This window comes from Triticum dicoccoides, chromosome 1A (genome assembly GCF_002162155.2).
Source record: "Triticum dicoccoides isolate Atlit2015 ecotype Zavitan chromosome 1A, WEW_v2.0, whole genome shotgun sequence".
NCBI classification, from domain to species: Eukaryota; Viridiplantae; Streptophyta; class Magnoliopsida; order Poales; family Poaceae; genus Triticum; species Triticum dicoccoides.
The window spans coordinates 564661998-564672801 of NC_041380.1; the positions used below are offsets into that span (position 1 = coordinate 564661998).

Consider the following 10804-nt stretch of genomic DNA (forward strand, 5'->3'; position numbering starts at 1 on the left):
GGCGGCGATCTCCTCCAGGGCCCGGCGCTGCCGGACCATCTCCTCGCGCACGTAGTCGTCGCGCGACCACCGCATGGCGTCCTCGTCGGAGAAGCCGCGCCGGGCTATCTCCTCGTACTCCGGGGGGAGGCTGGACTCCACCTTGGGCTCGACGAGGGCGCCGGAGCTGCGGGTACGCGCGCTGACAGGCGTGTCCTGGGGCTCCAGCTTGACGGGGCGGAGGTGGAGGCAGGGACAGCCGCCGGAGCTGCGGGTACGCGCGCTGACAGGCGTGTCCTGGGGCTCCGGCTTGACGGGGCGGAGGCGGAGGCAGGGAGAGCCGCCGGACGAGGAGGAGGACGCCCCGGTCTCCATGCGCCTCGGCGTCCAGGAGCTTCCCCGGCGGCGTGAGAAGGACGGGGGAGCGGGATACTCGAGGCGCGGCGTGTTGCCGCCCTCGATGTACTCGAGGACGGCCTCCAACGTGCGGCCGGGCACGCCCCACCACCGGCGCCGGCCATCGGAGTTGAGCCTGCCGGAGGGCACGACGTCGTTGGTGGCCTCGAGCTGCTCGACGTGACGGCGGCGGAAGTAGGGCTCCCAGAGCGGGCTGTCGGGGACGTACCGTGGCCCCTCCTTCGCCGCCCGTGGCAGGGACGCGCGGATGCGTGCGATCTCCGCACGCCGCGTCGCCCCGGTGGGTGGTGGTGGCACCGGCACGCCGCCGATGCTGATCCTCCAAGCCCCGGGCACCCGCATGTCCGGCGGGACCGGGTACTCGGCCTCGAAAAGGAGGCGAGCCTCGTCCTCGTGCAGATGACGGCGCCCGAATCCGTTCGCCGCTGCGTCGTCGTCTGGGAAACGCTCGGCCATGCTTTCTCAACTGGTGACGGCGAGAGGAGGAAAGGGGGAGAAATGAGCGCGTCGTCGGTGGATGATCGGGGTGAGTCTCTCCGGCACGCTTGCAGTCGGGCTTTTATAGGCGGAGGCACCGTGTGGTAGGCTTTGCCGGCGCGTTACGCGTGGCGTGATTGCGTGGCGGTCGAGGGACGCGCCGCCCAGCCTTCACTGCGTCGCCCGTGAGGCATCAATGAAGGCTGACCGGCGCGGCAGCGCGCGGCAGCTTTGGCATTGATTCGCCGCGGGAAACGAGGCGATGAGGACGACGAAGGGGCGAGAAGAGGGTAGAGTCGCTGACGCGGCGGGCCCGCGGCTCTTCGCGTCAAAAACAATTCGCCCGGCGCCCCCGAGCGACCCCCAGCGCGTCGGGTTTAGATTGGGTCCGCCGGCGCCAATTTCGGCCCGAGCCGACGAAAACTGAGCTCTTGAAGACGCGACTGGGCCGATTTTTTAGCGCCGGCGGATAAAAAGACGCCTAGATGATTTTCTTAGGAGCACGGCTGGAGATACCCTAAATTACTTCCCACTATGATCAGTCTTAGTATACATGCATGCAGTTCGAGGGCAACTACGAATAGCAGAGTAGGCGAGAGAAGAATCGTGGCCAGAAATAAATCGAGCAAAGGAGCTCCGCTACCATTTTCATTAACGAAATTGAGCATGCTGATTTCACCAGAAAAAACAAACAACACACTTTTTTAAACATAGTACATATGCTTGCACTTATATATACACGCACACACTCATCCTTATAAACGCACGCATACTCTATCCCTATAAGCATCTCCGAAAGACCGAGCCGACATATTATCTTGAGATTGAAAAAGTCATCATAGACGTCTTAGACACATCACCGGAAGGGCTATAATAAATATAGAAAAATGCGAGCATCAATGTTGAGACTTGAACTCTGGTGGCAGAGGATACCACTGTTCTTCTAACCATCCAAACACATATTGTTTAGCCACATTCAATACTTTCAGTTGTTTTATCAGCTATGGATGTAAATGGCAAAGAAACGACGCCCGCAAGTCCTGTTCAGTTAGTTGCAGGTAGTTACATAGTTCATTTTACCCTAAGAAAAAAATTATTGAGCTGTTAGACCGTATGTGGACTTAAACGAGACCCAACTTACATCCCTATTATCGGTTTTCGCTATATCCCATGTGCCTAAACTATTTGCGTCGGTCACTTTTTGTTTTGCATGAGGATGAAGACGGGGATGGTGTGAGGAGCGCCGGCCACGGCAAGGTCGAGCTAGGACCTCACCAGAGTCGGGAACGACGCTGCGAGCGACAACGAGTAGCATCGTCCATGTGAAGACAGAAAGAAACTTAATTGGGAGGAGGATGCGGGGGTCATCGGGGTTGTGCAGGTCGGGGGGTTTAGAAGTCAGGGAGGTGGCCAGAGGAGGTGAGAGGAGGGCGGGGCGGCGAGGTAGTGCACGGTAGCGCCCACCGGCCGTGGATGTCGGAGGCCGGTGGTTGGGGCAAAGTAGGCTTGTGGCAGGAGAAAGAAGAGAAGGGAACAACTCTAAAATGTTTCAAATATCAGTCACATTTTCAGGGGCCTAACATAGAAAGAGTTCTTTAAAATATATATTTATGAAATTTTGCTGTTCATGACGGAATCATGAGGACTATCTTGTAGACCGACACTTCTAAATCTCCGTCTTACGGTACGGAGTAAAGAGAAAGAGACAACGAAATGACTGTGTGTTTTTTTCTTGAACTGGAATGTTTTTTCATTTACATGATATATAGACCTCGACATTGATACATACTGTATATACTAATTTTATGATCGCATGCATGCAAACCCCTATCCTTATAAACACCTCCGGAAGACTGAGCTACACTTAGTCAACGAAAACATCTTCTCTTCTCTTGTTGATCGCATATTATAGAAAGACTTGAAATAAATTCAGAAAAAAACGATCACCAACACCATCATTTGAGCTGACACTTAGTTGACATTTTGAACCGGAATGGTTGTGTCTTTTCTCAAAGGATTAAATTAGGAGTCGCACAAGACGGGAGCGTGCGCGCGCCCGACGAGCGACGCGGGGGAGGCATCGGAGCGTGGAGCCGCGTCCGTGGTCGGACCCAAGCGCCCGTGCCGTGCCGTGCCGGAGACCGAGGGGCCGTGCCGCGACGTGTATCCGTGCGGGTTTGAGCGTGACGTCCCGGATCATATTCGGCCGTCGTACGTGTCGCTAGGGTACGACGCGGTGGCCATCCCGGTCTCCTCTGCACTCCGTACCCTTGGCCAACATATTCACCTTGGCCGCCTTGGGCAAGATTCCTCTGTACGTACTCGGTGCCAGAGTCTCACCCGGCCCTGCCTATGCCTGCCCACCTACCTACGTACGTACACGCCTACATGTGGTGCGAGTAGCAAACGACGGCGAGTAGTCGAGCAGGCTAGAGAAACACGACAATGTGTACACTCATATCACATATGTATTTGTCTTTTTAACAAACACAATACAGACACAGACGCTTATACATACGCACATTCATCCCTATGAACGCAAGCACGCACACGCTATCCCTGCGAGCATCTCCGAGAAACTGAGCCGGCACATCATCCTGAGATTGAGAAGTCGCCACAGACGTCTTCGTCTCCTCTCATTGAACGCACGCATATGTATGTGTTGCAATTTACTTTGATGGGTGGGTTTTCCGACACGTACATCATATCTTTTATTGGCAGTTAACGAGTGAACCGAGCATGGTTTAGACAGGCTAGATATTTTGTGATGGAGCTTGCACAATGTCCATTTTTTTCATGTGGAAAGGTGCTTACAGAAATAGGGGTTTCATAGGGTGAGTACGTGTTTCTCAAAAGAAAATTCAGGATTGACCACATTTACATGCTTTGTAAGGATGCAGTACTTGGTGTTTGTCCTGCCTCTCGTGGCAGGTTTCCACTGCGGTTCTTGTAACCCATGGCGGGGTGTATTGGTCATTGGAGATTCTAGTGCATTTTTTTACAACCTTTCTTTTCTAACGACACTTTTTTTGATGATATCAAGAGTGTTCTTCACGGGCTTGCTAAGAAGACGGAGATGAAAACAATGTTCTGTTTTTAGTTTTGTTAGGGTTTGTGTCATACTCAGGAAGATGAGGCGGAGGCGGCTTCTTGAAGATGGAATAAGGTCATCTCTGCCTAGCCCTCGTCCCGGCGATGTTTGAAGGGCGTATGGAGGTGTGTCTCTGACGGATCTCGTGGTCTCCGTTCGTCTATGTGTATCCATGTTGGATCCTTCCTATCTAGACTTCTCTTCATCGGCAGTGGTTGCTGTTATGGTGCGCTGATCCTATGGGGTCTTAGCACGACGACTTCTCGACTGTTTACTACAACAATGTTTACCCGACTCCGCTGAGAGAGGGACGATAACGCTGGCACATCTTCGGCTCTCTCCAGTGCTTGTATAGTCATTGTTAGGTCGTCTACGAACCTGGATGTAATTCTTACTTCTGGTATTTTTTTTATAGTACCATGACAGTTGATAAATACTCCCTCTGTCCCAGAATATAAGAACGTTTTTGACACTATGTTCTTATATTTTGGGACGGAGGGAGTAGATTGAAAGTTTTCTAAAAAAAAGAGATAAAAGAAAGCATATGGATGAAGACTATTATGTATTTTTTTTCCGGCCTTGTTTGTTTCATAAGTTCTAGAAGTTTTTTTAGTCCCAACTAAAAAGTTGCTAGTCTCTAAAAAGTTCCTATGTGTTTGGTTCCTGAGACTGAACATGGACTAAAAGACCATGTTACAACTAAGGCCTACTTTGGTTTGGAGGAATTTCATAGAAATTTTAGAAGATAGGATTCTTATAGGATTTTTTTCCTTTAGAGCCCTTTGGTTCATAGGAATAGATTTCTATTCCTATATAGGATTGGTTCCTATCTTCCACATTTCATAGGAAAATAAAAATGAGCCTAGACTCAATGAAAAAATTTCTTTGGTGTCAATCAAATGACATCTCGTTTCCTATTCCTACTCATATGATTTGAGATACATGCCATCTCATTTCCTACAGAATTCCTATTCCTATGATAATCCTAGGATAGAAATGTTGTAGAAATAGGAAAATCATAGGAAGTGAGATGACATGCATCTCAATTCCCATAGAGAAAGAGATGTTATTTGATGCATAGGATATGAATTTTTCCATTGAGTCTTAGCTAATGTTTTTTTCCTCCAAATTGTGAAGGATTGATTTCTATCCTATATAGGAATAGGAATCCATTCCTACAAACCAAAGGGCCTCAAAGGAAATTTTCCTATGCAAATCCTATCCTATAGAAATCCTATGACATTCCTACAAACCAAAGAAGGCCTAAAAGTCCCAAAAAGACTCTTCTTAAGGGCATTCTTTCATAAATCCTAAATGCCCACTTTAAGTCTCTATAAGTCCTTTATGTTTGGTTTAGATGAGACTAAAATGGATTTTTTTTGAAGTCCCTATATCAATAAGTCCCCGTGATCAAACACGTACCCCTTTTTGTTTTAGTGTTTCAATGTATTTCTATGCATTGTTTGACGTTTCTCACAATTTTCGTGGTGTTTCTGTGAGAAAAATACAAGTGGAATCCAACAAAATTGGTTGGTGAACCGGGCCGGGAATAATGGCCCTACCTAGGTGCCAGCCGAGCCCGGGGAGCCGGGGGACCTGCCAGAGAGAGAGGGGGAGCGTCGTAGGCCGGGCCAGGGGGCAAACGGAACGGCGGTGGTTCCGTGATTTCCGTGGCGCCGCCGCGTCGTACGTGGACACTCCATCGCACACGCCTCCTCCCCCGTCCCGTCCCGTTTCCTCCCGATTCCCTCCGCCTGCCTTCCTTCTTTAAAGAAGAAGAGCGCCGCCGCCTCCTCCTTCCTCGGCTCCCACCGGCTCCGATCGCCCGCCGCCTCCGCTTCCGCCAAATTCTGTATCCTTCCTCGGCCAGCGCTACGGATAGGGCCACGAGGGCAGCTGGAGTCCTCAACTCTCCCTTGATTTCTCGGGCGGCAGTTGCCAGCCTATCCATCCATACGTGTCGGGACGCTGGCGGCAGGCCGCCTTCTTGGCGTCTAGCCACCTCCTCCCGAGCCTCCGTCTGGCCGGCGGTCGCCGCCGCCGATAGTCCGCGGCGTCCGTTCTGCCGTTCCTCTGTTTCGGGCCGGCATGGAGGCGGCGGCGGCGAGGCAGAGGGCGCGGCCGCGCACGCCGCCGGCGGAGGAGTACGACCCGTGGACGGCCTGGCTCTACAAGCCGCGCACCATCTCCGTGCTGCTCGTCGGCGCATGCCTCCTCATGTAAGCAACCGAATCACCATCCCCATCCCCGGTCGATTGATTCCTCTCGTGCTCGTCGCAATTCCCGAGCTTTTTTTTATCTTTTTTCTTCTTCTTCTTCTTCCGCCGACCGTGCGGTGTGACTGACTGTGAAAGTCAAAACCAGATGTGAAAAAGCGTGCGCTCTGCGCCGGGGCAAGTACAAGAGCGTGCAGGGATATCAGGTGCTGCAACAGTGTCAGAGTTGTACACCCTTCATGGCTGTTTTATTTTCCAGAGAAGAATACTTTTTTTTCTCAGTCCAAGTTTAATGGGCTTCGTGCCAAAGGATTCAACTTTTCAATGAATGATTGAAGCATAATGAGCCAACCTAACCTAGGAGAGTGTAGGGGTAGGAGTGGTGATGAGAATCCAAATCTTTTCCGAATATCTCATGCCAATTTTTATCATCTGAAAATATTCTTCTGCTGCTCGGCTGCATTTCGCCTCATTCTAGAAGAACACCCTTGCTGTTGCTTGATGAATGGACGGATGAGAGTGACAACTGCCCCCATCAAGCTTAGAGGAGCTAAACAAACCCCAGAGACAATCCTCCCTTGAGTGAGCTGAGTGCCAAGCCATCCCATCTCCCATAAGAAAGATGTGTCTGAACTCATGCGGGGCAAGCAACGGATTCAGTAACTTGTAGTACTACTGAAGAAATGTGGACTGTTCTTCTGCTCATTACTTTCTCTGGAGGCCATCTGACCTGAGATTCAATTGTTTCCCGTTTCAGCTGGGCGAGTGGAGCTCTGGACCCGGAGGGCGCTGCCTCCCACAGCAGCTCGACATCTATCAAGAGGTACTATGTACTAGTAGTAGTATGGCTGAATGCAACCTGAATTTTCCTTTTCGCTGTCATGTTTAACACGGCTGGGGAAAAATGGGTTCTGATGCCGCCTTTTCGGCAAAAATGATTGGGGAGAGCGAGCGACGCTGACATGATTTTTGCCTTGCTGGCGCTTTCCAGGGGTGTCTGGGCTATGATTGCGGTGTTCCTTGCCTATTGCACACTCCAGGCACCATCAACGTGAGTTATTTTTTTCTCAGTTTTTAAGTTTTTCTGTAGAAACTGAACATTAGTGCTTAATTATGCAAATTCAGTTGATTTAAGATTCTTGTAAATTTGCTTGGTGTGCTGGTCTCATTGGATGATTTGATGGACAATAATTCAGCCATCTGGCAAAAATTGTGACAGGATACTTATTCGGCCCCATCCTGCTTTCTGGCGCCTGGTGCATGGGCTGGCGGTTGTTTACCTTGTTGCTCTCACGTTTCTTCTTTTCCAGGTTAGATATATGCACACTATTTGTTACTGTTCTGTTAGCATCTTAACACATTGATTTTGACACTTCATGAGTAAATGCCACAAACGTGCATGTGTGCTACATCATAGATTATACAGTGCCTTCTCCTAATTTCTCCCTCGTTTTCCAGAATCGTGATGATGCTCGCCGGTTCATGAAACACCTTTCTCCTGATCTTGGAGTTGGTAACGTCTTTGTGTGAATTAGTTAGTTTCACATTCAACAGTGGTTAAAATGTGAAAAGATTGTTCATAATCCCCTTTTTTTTACCCAAATGCAGAGTTACCGGAGAGATCCTATGGAGCCGATTGCCGTCTGTATGTTCCAGAAAACCCTAAAAACAAGTTCATAAATATTTATGTATGATTTCCATGTGAACCTTCCCATTTCATGAAGATGGCCTAGTTTTTATTGTTGCTGTCATTATATTCCACCAAATTTGACGGCTTCCGTGATCAATATATAGGAGACATTGTTTGATGAATTTGTGGTCGCCCATGTTTTGGGCTGGTGGGGCAAGGCTGTAATGATACGGAATCAAGCTCTCCTTTGGGTCTTGTCGATTGGCTTTGAGCTAATGGAGGTTAGATCTGGTCGTCTTGTTTGGGAGGAGTTATGTTTTTTGTCTCCTTATTGCCGTCTTTGACAATGAAGTGTGCTTATTATCATCTTTTTGCAGCTTACGTTCCGACATATGTTGCCAAACTTTAATGAGTGCTGGTGGGATAGTATTATCTTGGACATCTTGATCTGCAATTGGTTTGGTGAGACATCTAAAGGCACTTAATGACTTTGCATACCTTTTTCATGCCTTGTATTACCCAGAAATTTCCTGTAACAGATTTATGCATATTCAAATAGCCGAGTACTTCTCGCTTTGCTTGATTTGATACAGTTCCTCTGAATCTGACCTTATCAACTGTAACATGATAACATTAAAAATGTTGATGTGATGTATCCAAAATTTGGAAGGACTGGATAAGCTGTAGTGCGTGATCGACATACTACTGATTGCTATACATACTTCCTACTTGACAATAAAATTTAGTTTCTCTTGATCATTTGCTTCAGTGGTAGAAACTGGACTTTCTGTTGCAAGTACCACTAGCGAAACAAGTCTTTAATTAATACACAAATCACTATTTCGAATATTGATTGCCCTTATGTTGACGGGATGGCTAGTTTAATTATCAAATGCTATGTGTACGGGAGCTAACGGTGTTCAGGTCATTTAAAATTCATGATATTTCACCTGGACGTCTTTTGAACTTCAGTAAACCATTTCTATCTGTTGCTGCAACACCTCATCATTTTGCCTGAGCACCAACTGCTAGTTCTGTCACAGGTGCAATCTTTTACTGAAATTCTGGTATTCTGATTCAGGTATTTGGGCGGGAATGCACACGGTCCGATACTTCGATGGTAAAACATATGAATGGGTTGGACTGAGCCGACAGCCCAGCATCATGGGTAAGGTATGTTCACTGAAAATACATCAACAGACCAATGGCCGCCTTGTCTCATGATTCAATTGCATCCACAGTCCCTAATGAGCACATCAGTGTTCTTTTGCCACAATGAATGGCCAAGATCCTGTACTTGTCAGATTCCCACGGTCTCCTCTGGCTTTCTAAAATTTACAGTATGAATAATGTTTTGAGTTATGACAGACTCTGACCAGATTGTAGTGCAAGACCAGTAACTCCATGAAACCTTTGCTGTCAGCCAGTTACTGAGGAAAAAGTGAATTGCTTTGACTTCTTGTATGTGAGATACCAGGCAACATGATGCAAGGGCATCCCAGTGGGGCTGTGTCTTGCGCTGTTCAAATCGGTCTTTTGTCATTATTGTTCCATGATTTTTTCCCCTTCCATAATTTGTCTGCTGCATGCCAATTATCTATGCATTTATCTGGCACTGTACCCACATGTGAACAGTCACAGCCTGTTACAAACAACCAAACTTGTTAATCAGCCTTTGTACAGCTAAGGAATTGGTATGATGGTATGGCCTAACAAACGTTGATTTGGAAGGAAGCTAGCTAGAGTCTGAGAAAAGGAAATGTTGTTTAAAAGAAACTATACTGTTTCTATCATCTTTTCACAGTTTATTCATGGGAACTTTTGACTGACTTTATATTAGTTAACTAAACTTTAATAAAAAAGTTCAACATAAGCTGGTGTCAGTGTTGTCAGTGTGATTTTTCGTTGAATCTTGAAGCTTAGCTGTGCAGACTAGTTGGTTTTGATTCAGCCTGCTTACACCATCTACTGCATCCCTTTTAATTTGCAGGTGAAAAGATCGTTGAGCCAGTTCACTCCTGCACAGTGGGACAAGGATCAATGGCAGCCCTTCATGGGGCCGTTGCGGTTCATCCAAGTGTTGTTCCTCTGCGTCGTTTTCATGATGGTGGAGCTCAACACATTTTTCCTTAAATTCTGTCTCTGGATCCCTCCAAGGAATCCCTTGGTTGTGTACAGATTGATCCTGTGGTGGCTGATTGCGATCCCGACCATCCGCGAGTACAACTCCTACCTGCAGGACAGGTACTTCTCAGTTCCTCTGCACAAACCTGTGAACAAATTAAGCATGCATTTATTGATGGACTTTTGACATTTGGCCATGAACTGTTTTGATCACCTCAGCAAACCGGTGAAGAAGGTCGGGGCTTTCTGTTGGCTCTCTGTAGCCATATGCATAGTGGAGCTTCTTATCTGCATGAAGTTTGGGCATGGTGAGCTCACCTTTCTCACCTCGTCACATATACCCTGCTGTTTCATGCGCTGCAAAATCGGCATTTAAGTGTCTTAACATACGGAAATCGGAATTAATCTGGCCAGGTCTTTTTCATGATCCGATGCCTACCTGGCTGATCATCTTTTGGAGGTCGGCGGGGATAGCGTTCGTGGTCTTCTTGCTCGCGTGGTCGTGGAGTAACCACCAGAAATTCCAGAGAAAGAATCTCTGATAGTTTGGTGTGAAGAATGATTTCTACTGGAATCACTTCATAGTTGCTTTTTTTTATACATAGGCTGTACATATATGATGTAACTTAAAAACCTCAGGGGAGCAAATTCCATGTTGCTCCTGACAGTGACGCGAACCTGGTCTGTCACAGCAGCCCATTGTTGCCAGCATCATAAGATTGACAATTCCAGATCAATCAACAATAATGCATCAAGGCATGATGTAACGAGCAAATAAATTGAGATTGTCACATTGATTGGGGTCTGTCTCAAAATGCTCGGACAATCTTTGTGTACAAAAAATATACAAGTCTGGGGCTGTTTTTCTGT

The 10804-nt window shown here is 47.8% G+C and overlaps 1 protein-coding gene across 1 annotated transcript; it reads left to right on the forward strand.

Moving 5' to 3' along the window:
* The first annotated feature begins 5594 nt into the window (after positions 1–5594).
* LOC119291046 (CDP-diacylglycerol--serine O-phosphatidyltransferase 2) lies at positions 5595–10727 on the forward strand. The gene is made up of 12 exons (XM_037569741.1): positions 5595–6183; positions 6938–7003; positions 7172–7231; positions 7400–7490; positions 7639–7693; positions 7789–7868; positions 7975–8091; positions 8188–8272; positions 8892–8983; positions 9801–10054; positions 10154–10242; positions 10349–10727. Exons 1-12 carry the CDS (start codon positions 6053–6055, stop codon positions 10474–10476), a joined length of 1248 nt encoding a protein of 415 aa, XP_037425638.1. The 5' UTR covers positions 5595–6052; the 3' UTR covers positions 10477–10727.
* Positions 10728–10804: the final 77 nt, after the last annotated feature.

Bases quoted from the DNA above. Each gene is read 5' to 3' on its own strand.
- LOC119291046 (XM_037569741.1), top strand. From the start codon at position 6,053: ATGGAGGCGGCGGCGGCGAGGCAGAGGGCGCGGCCGCGCACGCCGCCG. The intron at 7,491-7,638 runs GTTAGATATATG...CTCGTTTTCCAG, and splicing joins TCACGTTTCTTCTTTTCCAG to AATCGTGATGATGCTCGCCG. The intron at 8,273-8,891 runs GTGAGACATCTA...ATTCTGATTCAG, and splicing joins CTTGATCTGCAATTGGTTTG to GTATTTGGGCGGGAATGCAC.